General features: G+C 47.1%; 1 protein-coding gene across 1 annotated transcript in view; it reads right to left on the reverse strand.

Annotated features, from left to right (window-relative positions):
- EPHA4 (EPH receptor A4) overlaps positions 1–14,047 on the reverse strand; it is a 105,092-nt gene extending 91,045 nt beyond the window's left edge. The window contains exons 1-3 of the mRNA XM_066557045.1: positions 13,938–14,047; positions 12,931–12,998; positions 7,969–8,632 (exon numbers count right to left, since the gene is read on the reverse strand). Coding sequence (XP_066413142.1) covers positions 7,969–8,632; positions 12,931–12,998; positions 13,938–14,028 — 823 coding nt within the window. The 5' untranslated portion in view covers positions 14,029–14,047. The remainder of the gene's footprint in view (positions 1–7,968; positions 8,633–12,930; positions 12,999–13,937) is intronic.
- Between the last annotated feature and the right edge of the window lie 2,140 nt (positions 14,048–16,187).

Genomic DNA, 16,187 nt, shown 5'->3' on the forward strand with positions numbered 1-16,187 from the left:
ATTGACTGACGCCTTTGCTACCAACACTGGCCTTTCAATCATGGGCTAAATACAAAGTGAGGAATGGATAAAATAGCAGGGTTTAATTAAAGATCTGGGCAAGTACTGAAACATGTTACATTGCACAAGTTTTGCAGGCAGAACAGAAATCAATTCAGTGTTTTGCATCAGTGTTTGTGGCTTGCATCATGCTCCTAGGAAAACCTGATATGAGCTATGAAAACCAGGAGTGTTCTCCAAGCTAAGGGAGATAACGAGTTGTAGTTCTGACACACAGTGTATTAGTCTGTTTGCAAAGATTGAAGAGCCAAAAACTTGATTTTCCCTTGAAATACGTCTTAATTTCCAAATGCAGGAAGAGCTTAAGTCACCAAGCTCAGCGTGCTCCCTCTCCTCTGGACCCTGCCCAGACAGCCCCAATCCAGGAGCCAGTGCCAGCTACACCAGCAGCACCAGCTGTGCCCCTCCACACTCACACGCCCTGGCAAAGGAGGGAATTCGGGATGCTGCTGACCTCTAACCCCTGGCTGCAGGAGACAAAAAGCTGCAGAGAGAACAGGCAAATGGGGAGAACTGACTATCAGCCTAACCTTTGCTCTGGAGCAGGCAGCAGCATCACAGCAAATTCATTCACAGAAACAAGGCATGAGGAGATAACACCAGAAAATATAAGCAAAATGGAACTTGCTTCCTTGCCACTAAATTGTCAGCTTTATGGGACTTCATGCTGAACAGTATGAAAAAAAAATCCAATTTGCTTTGAAGCACATTAGTCTAACATCCTAATTATTGTTTACATTGCCATTTGCCTTCTATTAAGAATTGAATAATTACCCAGCGCTCCATAGTTTAAAAATACAAGCAAACAGGATTATCTGGGTAATTAAGACACTGTACTGCAGCTTTGTAGTGTGGCTGTACAAAGCTTTCACATATACAAGCAGAAGCGATAGGTATTGATTGCCTTAGCTCAAATGATGTTTTAAGGATGTGTTAGATGGGTCCCTCATTAGAAAAAGGTGAGCAAAAACTTTTGACAAGCGAGGAGGGGCAGAAGGTATCAGCACATTCATCTACATTCAGCCTTCACTCTGGTCTTATCTCAGTCACAGACATCCTGTGTGCCTCTGGGAAAGTTATCCAGGCTTTATCCCTCCATCTTCTGGCTGCTGCAGCATGGGAGCATCCTTCATCCTCCTCCTGCCCAGGACCTGCCTTTGCCCAGGCTGCTGAAACTGCTGCCTCTCCCAGCCTGAGCTGGCCCCCAGTGAATACAAAGCCTGTTTCCCAGCACACCTCTTGCACTGGGTTTGTACAGATCCACTCAACGTTAGTGAGGCTTACACACACCCATCTAAGGGAAGTATAAAAAGCAGACCAGCAAATGGGTTTTTTTTCTAGGCATCCATGATTAAATGAGCCAAAGCAAATACCAACTGTATAGTATAGCTTTTTTTTTTGCTTTTTTTTCCCTCCAAACCTTAATAGCCCATCCATATTGTACTTTGAACAGCATGACCTCCCCTTCTGGGTGACTCTTAGGATAAAAGCAAAGTTTTTGCACGTTCCTTTGTTGTTTTAAAGAGCCTTTCCTCCATTTAATTATGCCACCAGGTTTCACACTGCGCAGTTTACTACCCCTGTGAAATTACCTTCAAGTTAAACACTAATTGGACATCCAACAAAAATGAAAACCCCCCACAACCATGTTTTTCCTTCTGGTTTCTTATAGGATGTAGCTCCAACATGATCGGGGTCCCAATTTCATACCACTGATTTATAAAGACACAAAATGAATACCAGTCCTTTAAAGAAATACAGTACATTCATGCAGCATGTGTTCTAAGTTATATCAATAAACCTTTCAACAAATCCATTCTGAACAAGCCTGTGTTTTGGGAGCATTTAATGAGCCTCAGCTTTATTTCAAGCCAAAGGCAATTTTAAGTAAAGTTGAAATAAAGAAAAGTTAAAAAGAAAAGAAAGCCACTAAAACCAAAAATAAAATAAAATATGGGTTCTCGTATAATCATGAGGCTTAAGAAAGCAGAACTTTTCTCACAGATTTTCATTCAATAAATAAAGACAGCAGAGCATTTCTGCATGTTTACTTACCCGAGTGCTGGGAGCCCCTTTTCACCACGCTATAACCATGGGCCAAGGCCAGCCCAGCAAAGGCAAGAGCACTAGCCCAGGCCTGAGCAGGCACTTAGCCCAAAGCATAGGAAATGTCAAATGTGATGCTGCTTTTTTCATGCCCCAAGTGCTCACTTACAGCCCAGAGGGGATCCCACCTCCGGAACCTCATCACCCCCCAGCTGCGGCTGCAGCTACAGGAGAGCTTGGTGACCACTGGTGAACATCTGGAGGACAGAGAGGACACCCAAGGGCCTGCAGCCCCTCCAGGCATGGGGAGTGGCTCTTCCACACCCAGCCCTGGTTTTGGAGGTGGTCAGGGTGTGAGCACAGCACTGTCACACACACCAGCTGCAAGGGAGCTGCTCAGGAGGTGAGAGGGACAACCAGCCATGGTCAAGACATGAGGAGCACACTGAGAAAATACCACACTGTCTCTTGAACAAAGAGATCAAAAAAGAAATCAAACCAGAATTCATTTGCATAAAATCCAAATCTTTTGAGCTCGGCATAAACAGAAGAAGATTCTGGCTGGCGTTTCCAAAGGAAGCTCTTATCTCCTTTGTGAAATGGGGAAATGCGTGTGCTGCTTTGCATGAGGGTGTATACAAATGATGGAAATGAGGAATTTGCTGCATGCAAAAGGCAAAGGGGCCGACAGCTGCCAATCCCCATTCACAGGGAGAGCTTCCTTAGTCTCCAGCAGGAGGAAGGAGAAGGGAACCAACATGTTTGCTTCCCAGGGAGGTGAAGCAGGCTCTGAATATTCATAAAATGGCCGTTTAGTCATGGGAGTGTTAATTGTCTCTGATTCACAAAACTCTGTGACCTCACCTGCTCCCTGCAACATATGAAAAGGATGTCACATAATGGGAGGAAACCAGATAAGATATTTATCTCACAAGTTTGGGGGGCTTTTTGATGCAGTCTCAAAAGACCTTAGAGTACTGCTGAGCATTTCTTTAATCACTACTCACAAGCACAATAAAGACCAAGCTCAGTGGAGCATATTATTAGACAGATAATAACCCTTACCCAGCCAAGACCTAAATACTGAACTCATCACACACTGGATGAGTTGTCTGGAAAGTTTTGGGTTGCCTGTTTTTTTTTATCCTAAAAGAACACACAAACCAGAAGATGGGCTTGAAGTCCCACAAAAGACTACCCAGACCTACCATGAAATTCATTACCACCACAAAGCTCATCTGGCTTTGGTTGTGAGGATTGAGCTTTTCACCAGTAACACACAGAATAAGGACCAGATATTGCTTCCCTGTGCAACACTAGCAGAGATCTTGTCAGAAATTCAAAAGGAAGCAATCACAGCCTTTCTCCAAGCAATACATGAAGGGACAATTGTTTGACAACTGTAACTTGACTTCGGAGGAGGCCAGGCAGGAGAAAAGCAGCAGAGCTCCTGCAATAACATTTAAATGCTGATTTTGAAATGCACCAGGTGGTACAAGAAAATCACAGAGGGAGTAACCCTTGGAAGATCTATTGAGCTACATGAGAACATACCATAACCAAATCAGCAGAGGAGAGAACCAACTAAATTTGGTTCAGACAGACTGTGTTTCAGTATCGCTCCCAGGCCCCGCCTGGAGCTTCCGTCTTCTCAGCTCCTTTTAAAACCTAACATGTTGAGTCTGTGCATTTTCTCCCCTGCCAAAAATAATCAACCTGAAAAAAAATCCTCCTGAAATCTCAAATCTGCACAGTCTTAGTCACCCTTCTGATCACCCTTTTGTGCAGACAGACTCTACATCAGTGCTATTTTGACAAAAAGAGTTATCTATGACTAAAATGGGAAAGTACACACAAATTACATTGCTTCCCCACCCTTAAAAAACCCACCATCCAAGAATCTTATCACAGAAAAACATATAATTAGACTGTACACTTCTGATGCAAACTGAACTGCTGCTTTCAATGATCACAGCCACTCTTCAAAGCCTCCAAGATTAAAAGAATCTTATCATTCAAATTATTACTTCTTAGGGATGCTCTTATCAAAGTTCGAAGGAAAATTCTAAAAACAGCACTGATAAGAAACCAGGACTGAGCCATATTTTAAATGACACTGGATTTTCTGCCAATTGGCCAATTCACAACTCAGAAAAAGCAAGTGTAGATGAAGACAAAGCTGTTGGCTCTCATAACCTTTACAATATCACAGTAAAAATCTCAACTGTCTCACATATTTATACTAAATGGCAGGTCTAAAATTGAGATTTGTAATTTCACAGCATCAAAATCATCACAGATGGCTACAGTCTATTGCTTCTTTAATCTGTCTTTTCTCCCTTCCTGCTTGTTTTTCCCCCTCCTCCTTTGAGTTAGAAAGATACGTGTTTTATCATAAGGAAATCGTAACTAAATCCAAACCACATTTTATTAATGTGTAACAAAACAATTTACATAACAATGATGTCTACAAGTGAAGTTTAAAATTACTTTATGTCTCAGCTTTGCCCTAAAGCACTAATTGCCTTAGTCTTGAGATGTGCCACTATTTGGGATAGTCGTCTTCCATCAACAATGTTCCACATTCATATTCTCCTAAATGGATAGCCACTAACACAGAACATTTGGGGGAGAATAAACAGTAGTACAAATAGCAAATTGGAATTTTCTTTGGCATCTAATTCCCAGCTACAAGTTCATTTGCAAGCAAAGAATCAGAGCTCAACTAAAACTTTTACACATCAGGACCAATTTTGCAGAACTACTGCCATGACACACTTGTGAAGCTTCCCAACTAAATATGGATTTAGTACTTAGCTCCTTTTCCTTCCTGTACCAGGTTTTTGCATATATACATAAACACACACTTATGGATGTTCAATAAGAAAATCATCATCAATAAAATTAACTGGGATAAAAAAGCAGTCAGAGAAAGGGCAGCTTTTTGTCATCATAGTCAAACACCTCCATACCACCGACACAAATTTTTAAAAATCCCATTTGAGGTCAGAAAGTCATTAACTCCCACTACAAGAACTTTAGATGTGAAAAGGCTTTCCATTATGCTTCCTACACACACACACACACACATCAGAAATCAGGCAAAAGAATCTCAAGGAAAAGAGATATTTTTTTTTTATTTAAAAATTGGGAGGGCGAGTGAACTTGAAGCAGCTTGCAGGACAGCCCAAGGGCCAGCTGGTCTGTCCCAGCCCTGTGTGCAGGGAGCGGCTCCCAGGAGAGGACAAGGAGCTCCAGCACAGACTGGGGATCTCCCAACAAGTGCAAAGCCCCAGTCCACTGGCCCAAACTATTCCTGCCCACTGAGCTTTTGTTAAACATTTAAGATCTTAATCAATCCTCACTCTGACCCTAGGATCACAGGGGAAGATGGATGAGGAAACGGACAACCTCTGACCTTTCCTTGTATTTGTCCTGCCACAGTCAACCTATTGAAAAACAATTGAGGTGGAACCTGCTCACCAGCTCCCATCCCAGACCAGCGCCCTTTCACAGCCTTTCCCAAACTCAAAGTCTCTTCCCCTGCCCCCAGTCCTCTATATCAAAACCACAGGAATCCTCCTCACTTCATCCTCCTCCTCCCCTCCAAAAACCTGTCAGAGCAGAACATTAGCTAAACGATGAAGTTAAGAGTGGAAAGAAAAGGGGAAACCTCATTCAGTAGTGTCAAAGGCCAAACTGCTTTAACAGCCTCACTGGAAACTGGAGAGAAGCTGCACAGTTCTGGTGAGCTTCATGAATTCATCAGGAGGAGCTTCCCAGTTAACTGTTCTGGCTGGAGAATGGCAAGTGTGAGAAAAGGAAACCACAAGTAACAGCTGATGAAATGAGTTTAGCACTTTCAATTATGTGCTGGCTGGAATGCTCTGAAAATGATGAGCACAGGCCAACTTCACTCTGGAGAGCCCAAGAGACAGAACATTTCTAACACTTTTGTCAATATGGCATCACCTGATCTCCTTTTTAATTGGGAAATGGAGAATTGGGTTTCCTGAGCCCAAACGTCCCCAGATGCAGCTGAGAGCCTTTAGGTAAGCTGGCAGTCATCCCCAAGGTCTGCTCCAACACTACAAAAATGAACCTAAAAAGCATGCCGCTATAACCACTGCCCATCAGCAAAACCTCAAGAGATTTCCCCCAAACAACACAAGATTTGTTGGACAATTAGCTCACCACATCTGGGCCATTGACACTGAGAAATGGATGATCTGTGTCAGTCAGAACGACCCAGTACTGACCTAATAGGCTGTGGGAGAAGGTGGAATCATCTCTGTGCAATAAACCAATAAATGCTTCCCCACTTCACCTCCTCCTCTCACAGCCCAGGCTGGTGAGGTGTCAGGAAGCTTTGCTCAAAAGCTATTGAGCTGTGAGAGATTAACAGCATCTCCCCAGCCACCAATGGCTCCCCCAGCAGCACCCAGGCAGTGCCACAGGTTCACACACTTGGTGACAAAAAGGCTTTTGAGTTTCCATCTCACAGGATGGAAAAACCAACAAGAAAAAACAGCATTTTACCCCAGACAGGATGGTCTGTCATTGTGCAGCTCATCTTTCAGTCCTCTGTAATTTCAGCCCATGGCAGTTTTGTTGCCACTATGCCACATTAGGCTTCTCTCATAGAGCAAAAACTCGGGAAATTAAAGCTGAAGGTCACACATAGCAGTTCTTTCCTACCAAAATATAATTTCAATGCATAATAACGAACTTCATATTGACTGTAAATTACCATTTAAAAGAAATCAAGTAGGACATTCAAAAGACACCATTCTCTCAGGAATCCATCACAAAAGCAGCCAGTTACTTGCTTTGCTAACTTGTTCTCAGTCTCAAGATGATAGAAATGCTCTAGTAAAAAATACCAAGAAGATGAGGCAACTGACTCCAAAGAACATTTTCTAAAACATGGCTCCAAATCCCTGAAGGAGCTAAGCACCTTCAATTCAGCACCCAGCAAAATTAAGCTCATTGACCTGTGCGAAAAACCATTTAAGTTTGATCTTAATTTATGCTTACATGAGCAAGACTTTCAAAGCAGAGGCTAAAGATATTTTATTTATAAACTGTCTTCTCTCCTTCCCTAACTTTCTACAGCTTCTTTATCCAGAAAAGGAAGGCGAAGAGAATATCGGTATTGAAGGTTTTTCTTTTAGGCGAATCTCTCTTTTATACAAACTTTAATCCCTAATTCTGCAGCACACAGGATAGTGTGTGTGTGGGAGGGTGGGGTGGAGACTTCTAGCATTTCTAAGAGTATCCTAGCACCTCTATTATTTAACTGACAATAGAGACTCTCTGAGAAATGAAAATATTTAACAAAGGCAGCAGTGTCAAATATCAAAGGGTATTTAGTGCTAAAAATTTGCGACAAGTAAAACACCAAAGATTTCCACTTCCTAAAGTGGGAAAGTAATCCAGCTAAAACTCCTGTGCTGCCTCCCAGACTGGTTCTTAACCTACTGCATTATCCAAAGTCAACTTTGCCAGAATTTCCCGTGTTTAACAGAGTTCCCTTGAAAGATTTCTCTCTTCAAACAATGGTAGCTCAACTGCACTGCTTTGCAGTCATCCACATTTTGGTGACTATCGAGCCAAATCAAATTTAGGCGTCTGCTAGAAAATGTGTTTCACCTTCTGCCTATTACAGCAATATAATTTGTTTTGCATTATATAATTCTTAGCCTTGCCACCTGGAGCTGTTGGACTTCTTCATTAAACCCCTCTGTCCCACCACATCCCAGAGGGCTGCTAATTGCTGGCTTTAGTCCATTTACTCTCATCTCTGATTGAATTATGCATTCCACTATGTCCTAATGAACAGTACAATATGGCTCACCCTACCTTGGCATTCTCCATTGCGCTCCTCATAGCCAGCATTGCACAAGCAGTTGCCAATGGGCACCAGCCATTCGCCATCTGCCCCACAGTACATTTTTGGCACATCCTTCTCTTCCGAGTTGTTGACACAGGAGCCACGAACCTCCACCAGAGAGGAGGTGTCAGCCCCAGTAATGGTGTCTGGAAACTGCGCCAGGTTCCGAACCGTCAGCGGGCACTTCTTGTAGAACACGCGGACAGAGACCAAAGCAATGCAGGCACCGACGTCCTGGAAAGCCAAATAAAACCCCTTCTTGCTGAGTGGTCCCACGTCCCTGATCTCTGTATTCAGCTTCATGATCCTGTCACCAATGTCCACCTGGGTGAAGCTCTCATCAGCAGCAATGGTGTCAATCTTGGCAAACTGGCTCTCGCGAATAAAACGCTCTTTATCGTTGTTCGATTCATAGTAATAAAGGTTGAAAGTCTCCTTGCAAGTTCCCATGACACCTGGCAGGCTGTTGCAGTCTCTGAGCGTGAACTTGATTTCAATATAAACCCTCTGAGCCCCCTCTCGGGGAATCCAATCAGTTCGTAACCAATTATTCTGACTGGGCTCCATCACGTTGCAGACTTGGTAGGTGCGGATAGGAGTGTTCTTCTCATCCATGATGCTCACTTCCTCCCACTGCAGGGAGGAAAAGGGGGAGAAAAACACATCCGTGTTAAAAGGAACAACAGAGCTTCACAACAAAAAATAGGCACTCGTTCCATTACGGGGAAACAAACAAACAGACCAAAAAACAGCTCAGCAGACAAAGCCATAGCCAGGACTTCAACTGCTTGGACATTAAAGGAAGCATCTGTTCAGAAGAAACAAATTCCAAATCCCTCATTCCTCGAGGAGCAAGCATGTGCTTTAAGGGCCCTCTGAACCTATCCAAGAACGCTACCTCGACTGACTCGGTTTATTTCAGTACAGTTCAGTCTACAGAACACTGCCTGGAGCAGGGCTACACACAGAACTTCACAGAGCAGCACTGCCCTGCAGTGTTTTCTCTGCAGCAGATATCTCATGGACCCTGCCTCACACCTGGAAATATCCAGCAGGTGACACAGTGCAACTTAGTCACACAGAGAGGGTGACATCCACATTTCAGGCATCACTACCACTTATTTTCAAAACTCACAAGCCACTCTCTTATTAGTTCTCTAAGCTGCCAACTACTTTCCTGGGCTTACCAATGTCCCAGACAGACTCAGTAAATTCTGCTTTGGAGCTGGGCAGAAATAGCTGTCTACAAAGAACTTGGGTAGCTCTTAGAAAGGAAAAACAGGTAAAAAGACAATATCATCAGTCGACCAGCAACATCACCATAACTTTGTTATCCAAACAGAGTTTCTTACCAGTAGGAAGGTAAAAAAAGAAAAAACTCTACACATTTTTTCTGGAGGAAATGTCAGGGAACAGCTAAATTCATACTATCAAAATCCCAAAAGAGTTACCAGAGAGGGAAATTGCTGAAAGATCAGGATAGCAGCATTCTTCAGAATTGTTACACCCCTCAGATCAAGTTCAGGCATCTTCAGAAGTGCCAACCAGGCAACATGATTATGAAACAACAACAATATGTGTAATCCAAAGTGGGTTTGGAAGGAGGAGATACAGGAGTTTAGCATAATGAATTCAGAGAAGGAAAGCACATACTCAACAGTTCTGAAAAAAATTGGTCAAAGTATTATCATAGACAAAAAAAACTTTATCAGAGTGCTCTACTGGCAGGGAGAGAAGGGAAAGTAGGGGCATTAGGAAAAGAAATCTCTCCAGGAAATAAAACCAGCAGAACCATAGCACTTCAATTCACATCATTCAATTTATCCTTCCCTATAACAATATTAGATAATGATATGCTGACTAGGTTTGCAAGCAATACAATGAAGCATATAAAATTATCCTTAGAAAACAGTAATAACTTTAAAGAGACTTCTCGGAAGTGCTTTTCAAAACTACTGAAGCCATAGCTTTGATAAACAGAGGCCTTCTTAAGATGAAGGGGCTTCTTGTATAATATCCTGCATTCTTCTCACAAGGATTGCTCTTATGCAAGTGATTTTTACTTAAAAAGCTTCCAGCTTAGCTGAATCCGTTTATAGAATGACAGCAGTTAGCACCATGAGTCACTAGGAGCAGAAAGAATAATATTTTATTTGCTGCCTAGAGATAACTGCAAATTAAAATGAAGGAGGGGGGAAATCAATACTCAGCATGTCACTCCTTTCCAGAGAAAAGGAAGAAATAAATCTTAAAAACCCATCTATCAATGTAAAGTGTAACATGTTGTTAGTAAGAAGACAGACTTGTTTAATTTAGAGCACCACAGAGCTAGTGCACTGTTACAATGTTGTCTTTATGATCCATCACTTTCCATCCTGCTTATCTTCAGATTGCCTATGCTACCAATATTGTGTGTGGTACAAGAAAAAGGAAGAAGCAGAGGGAAATAATACTTGTTGATGGGATTTCCTTTAGTGCATTAACACAATGGAGGATGCTGCTGGAGGATTCAATAGCGAGACCGCTGAGGTCACAGACACAGCAACTGAATTCAGCAAGTTTTTGGATCCTGTTCTCAACACACCCATCTGCTGACCAACACACAAATGTACAGAGCTGGGCTTCTCATTCTGTTTACACAAATACGAAACAAACCCAAGTGCATCTTTCTGACAGAGCTGAAAATAACGACAGCCCAAAATGTCCAGCCCAAAATGTAAATTACTTGTGACTCTAAGTATGTGGTCAAAGCTGTAACTTTTTGCTTTCAAGCTGAAATTAAATTTTATAATTCAGCTCTTCCCACAGTTTAATGATGCAGATTAAAACTTTCTGGGCACAAAACCTGCTTTTCAACTGTGAATTGCAAGAGTAAATCATTAATTACATTTATAATGCAATTCAATAATTCCTCTGAGGCTACTATATAACTAGCTAAATGACTAGATCTTTATCTCCAGCCCTTCTTGTCCACACAACCCAGGAACAGTGGGGTTCAGATCTAGAAAAATACCTTTTTTTTTAATAGAAAATAAAGTATACACAGGTAAAGAAAAACACTGAAAGACAAATTCTTCCCAGGAAGAAAAAGGAGTTTGTTTCTGCTGCTTGAAATAAATCTGCAGCATATGAAGTAAAGTAAATGCTTTCCAAGCACTATATCTCAGAAACAGACCATGTACTCTTAAATTTTTCACTACAGGCTTAAAAATAGAACACACATATGTAGGTTTAGTGAAACAAGTCACGTCCACAATAAGAGCACACATTTTTCCTTCTCAAGCTTGCATGGCGCTTTCAGAAAAAGCATGTGGAGAAAGGGGGAATCCAACAGCCATTAATAATACACAGCTGTCCTCTGATCATTGATTCCACTGCTGACTTATTAAAACTTGTATTTTAGGTTCTGTTTGAATACACAGCGTAGATATCCCTTGGAGAGGCGTCCGAAAGACCCCGTCTCGTTAAGCGACACTTCCAGGGTGTGGGATGAACAGGGAAGCCCGACTCTGCCCGAGATAGAGCTGTACCTTTCCACGCTGTCAAAAGATGAGGGCAATTGCCTGCAATCAGCGCTGAATGTGCACCGTGGGCGCTGCCAGAGGCCTGCCAATCACATCCCCACTCTCTGAAAAAGCGAGTTTCGGGGACAGCACAGCGTGCTCAGGCGGAGCACAAGCCAGGACTGTAGTCAAGTTCACCCAGAACGACAATGGGGGAGCAAAACAATCCCCCATTCTCCCGTGTTATGGTTATTCAGAGCTTATGCATAATGCATCAGCAGCCAACGCAGCCTCGGATTCCTTCCGCTCACTGCTGTTTCCTTAGCTCTGCTTCTTCTAATTACGAGCGGGAATGCACACAAAAAAAAAAAGTAAATTTGTAGGTTCCTGAAGAATCCAGTGCTTTGTTGTGCACAGGTCCTGATCTTTCAGCATTTTCCTTTTTCGAGCACTTTGACTTAGTTACTTCTGCTTAAGTATTCCAAGCTGCTTTTACTCCTTTAATATTAAAAGGATTTGGGATTTTTTTTTACATTAGTGTTTAGTGCACATTGCTGGCATTTTTGCTTAAATTGTTCATATGAAGAAAGAAAAAGCCTTTCTAATTGCTTATTAAAAGCAATTCCCATGAAGTACAGTCTCCTCCAGATCCCAGCAATTCCAGAGTCCAACATTCGATGGAGTTTCCCAGAGAGGCATTGGGCACCCTGTAGGTCAGGGCACAGATGAGGGAGCAGCAAGGAGCATCTAATAATATAAAGCTAAACCAAAAATTAAACCTCTCTTAGCAAAGGGACTCTAAGCCAAGCAATGAACCTCTTAATATCATCACATCAGCACTGGGCAGTGCAATCGAGCAGCCTTCTCTTCAATAAGATAATTGTAAAAGTACATAAAAAGAAACTCCAAGGAATCACAGTCAAGCACTGGGTGCTGCAATTTATCTGTTCAGAAACCAAAACACACGATGTTTACACCCTGAAACAGGACAACCGTCCCATCACAACAAAAGGTCTGTTGTGTATATTGATCCCTACTCCTTCATCCAGAAATAGAACAGCAATTGCCCTGAACATCTCCCAGCCGAGACAGTCCACAGATAAAATAATAGCAGTCAAGAATGCCAATTCAGTCGGCAGATCACATTTCTTGTTGGTATTTCAGTTTTAAATAGGCATCTAAGCCCATGCCTCAACCAATCTCTTAATTCTGAAACCTCTTTTCTGTCCTTTTGGTTTCCACTTATTCCATGACAGAACTATCCAAAGGGAGTATAGAGTTTCTCCAACAAAGAGTAATTCACTTGGTAAGCCAGGGAAGAAATCTGACCTCCTCACCACAATCAACAATAATCGAGCCATTAGGACTCTCTGAAAGTTACTAATCACCCCCTTTACCCTTTTGATCAGATAGCGGTTTAAAACTTACCCCTCCTTCCAGGGGACTTGCTATCCACCCCAGTTCTCCCTGAACTGATCTGGAATCCAGCAAGGTAACTGCAGAAAGGTATAAATAAAAGAGATTAAATTCCAGCTGCCAAAAGGCAATACTAAAATAAATGGTTTACCTGAACGTTTCCATATGTGCGGAGCACATCGCATCCACCTTCCACTTGAAACGAAATGTTATTTCCGAACGCGTCAATATCAAAAACACTTCGAAACTCTCACAGAGGAATAGCATGTTGGTTTCCCGGCGCCCTGGAGCCGCTCAGGGGCGCGGAGGGGAGCGGCGGCGTCCCGGCACACCTGCGGGAGACACCGGAGCGCCTCTCGGAGCGCTCCCCGCCGCTGGGCACCGCACCTCCCGCCGCCCGGGACAGCGCGCCCGCAGCCAGCAATGGGCTCAAAGCGGGTACATCCCGAGACACCCCGGGAGCACGGCTGGGCACCGAGAGACAGGGCAGGGGCTCCCGAGGGACCGGCGCCGCACGCCCACAGCGCGGGACGGCCGCGGGCTTGTCCCGCGGAGCCGCCGCCGGACCGTCCCGCAGAACGGGCTGAACCGGGGCCCCGGGGAACGGCGCGGAGCCGCCGAGCGCTCCCGGCAGAACCGGTTCCATGAGCCGCCCTCCGATCCGGGGCCGCCCCAGCGCGGCTGGCGGGAGCGCTGAGCCTCGGCGGCCCGGCCCGGCCGGGGCAGCGGCGGCGCTGGGGGACGCGCGGGGCAGGCGGCAGCCGCTCCGCTCCGCCCCGCGACACCTGTGCCGGCACCGCGGGCAGCCCCGGCAGCGCCGCTCGGACAGGTCCGCGCCCGCCGGACGGGCAGCGGGCAGCGAGCGGCCGGGGCAGCGCGGGGCAGGCGCCGTCCCGGCGGCGAGCGGAGCGGCGGGGCGGGGAGGGGACGGGACAGCACCGCTGCCTGCCCGGGGACATCGAACTTCGCCCCGGCGCCCCGCCGGGAGAGCGCGCAGCCCGGCCGCCGGCAAGGCTCACCTTCGTTGGCGGGATAGACCCGAGAGCCAGTGACGGCACCGCAGACGCCGACGAGGAGCGGGAGGAGTGCGCAGATCGGGACCCCGGCCATGCCGCCGCCGCCGCGCTCCGGCCGCGCTATCCCAGCGGAATAACTGCCTACATGGGGCGCGCGGCGCGCGCTAGACATTGCCAAGGGGGCGGGGCCGGCCCGTCCGTCAGGTGCCGCCGCCAATCACCGCCCGCTCCGCGCCGCGCGCCCCGCCCCGTCCCGCCCCGCGGGGAGCCGGGCCGGGCACTGCGGGGCGCTCCGGCCGGGCCGTGAGGGGAGCGCTGCCCCGGGTGGGCGGCGGCAGCGGCCGGTGAGCGCTCCGCAGGGCTCTGCGACCTTAACAGTGTCCGTACTCCTAAAGATGATGGAAAAGACGAAAAGACAAAGTTAGGAGAGGCAGAGCGGCGGAGGAGCCGCGGCCGCGGCGCGCACACGGACCTGCCCCGCGCCGAGCCCGCGGCTGCCCCGCGTCCCGGGAGTGTCCCGGGAGCGTCCCGGGAGCTGCCGCCGCCCCGCCCGGCCCGGCCCGGCCCGGCGCCACCGTTAAGCAACAGCGCCACCTGGCGGGAGCAGCGGCTCCAGCGGCAGCGGCTCCCCGGGGCCGGGCAGGGACGGACCGGGACGGACTGGGGTGGACAGAGATGGGCAGGGACGGGCAGGGATGGACAGTGCGGGCGGCCGCTCTCAGCAGCGCTTCCCTTGGGAGCGGCAGAGGCCGGGCCCGGCGCTCACCGCGAAGGTGCCAATCGTTCACGCTTTTATGCACCGGGGCAGCGGCTGGGCGGGGCGGGCTGGAGGGAAAGCCGGGCTCGGAGCGGCTCCCTCTGAACGCTAAGATCCATCGGGACCCACAAGCTCGTGCACATCCCCCTCGTACACGGGACGGTCCCCCCGAGCCGTGCCCGGGGACACCGGTGCTGGCTGATGCCCTCAGGCTGTCCTCGGGATCCTGCCTCTGCAGCCACAGCCGCGATTTGCTTTGAACGCTCTGAACACCTGACTTCTTCAATAAGGCTCTCTAAACGCGCCTTGACAACAAAAGCGTAGTTTGTAGAAGCCCGCTAAGCCTTGGGTGGGTCAGGCAGCGTCAGTGGGCTGAGAACCGTCCTTGAATAGTCCGCACTCACAGAGCAGCCCCCAGACCTGTCTGTTTCTCTGTCCGGCCACCCAGCCGCCTGCCGAGACAGCGCTGCGGGACCGGGGGAAACCGAGCAGCTCCCCCACTGCCCTCCCTGTGATGCTCCGTCCCTCCTCCGCTATCGGTACCGCTGCCTGAGCCTCGGGAAGCTCCAGAGCCGGCGGTTCCCGCAGCGCAGCCCTCTTCGGCCGCCGAGTTCCCCACGCTCCCGCCGCGGCTCCCGGCGGTGGCGCTGCCTTGGTTTCCCGCAGGTTCGGAGGCGGTAGCAGCAGCCCCCTGTCCCGTGGGGCAGCCCCCTTGTCCCGCGGCGCTGCCTCGGTTTCCCGCAGGTTCGGAGGCGGTAGCAGCTCCCCCTGTCCCGTGGGGCAGCCCCCTTGTCCCGCAGCTCCCTCTCGGCCCGCCCGGCGCTCCCCTGGCTCCGTGCGGGACCCGGCTCCTTCCCCCGGCTGTGTCCCAGCACCTCGCACTCGGGGAATCGCACCCAGACGCTCCGAGGATTTTTCCTCCGTCTAGGATAAAACGAATCCTTGCCAGAGTTAGCTGTAGCTTCCGCACAGAAGCCCTTTACAGGCCCGATTAGCTAAAAAAATATTTTGAATGCGGCTTAAAGTCTGACTAACAATTCTGTGCATCGGGAAACACGCCTGCTCAGAATCTGCTGTTTTCTCTTTAAATCACTCTACTTTTCCCCAAATCCAAATATCTCTGAAACATAATACTTACAAACACGCCCTTACTGACACTTTTTGCTTAAAACATAGAGTATCTTTCACCTGGTTTAATTTCAGGTCAAGATCTTGGGAGGATGCAATTTTTTGGCTCTTAAAAGTGCTGTTAAGAAGGTTTGGTAACACCGTTTTAACAATGAGGTTCCTATTCCTGAGGCTGAGAATGTTTTCCTTAGCCTTGAACATTTCTTTTGGAGCTCCCACTGGCCGAACCTTTAAGATAACCCTGCAAAGATAGCTGGTGCGTTTTTCTCTTTCCGTAGAAAATAAATCTTTTAAGCGGCTGCTTAGATAATGGGAGTTAGAAAACAGTGTAGCACAGTCAATGCAACTGTTAAAACTTGTACTTCCTG

This window comes from Molothrus aeneus, chromosome 10 (assembly GCF_037042795.1).
Source record: "Molothrus aeneus isolate 106 chromosome 10, BPBGC_Maene_1.0, whole genome shotgun sequence".
Classification (NCBI taxonomy): domain Eukaryota; kingdom Metazoa; phylum Chordata; class Aves; order Passeriformes; family Icteridae; genus Molothrus; species Molothrus aeneus.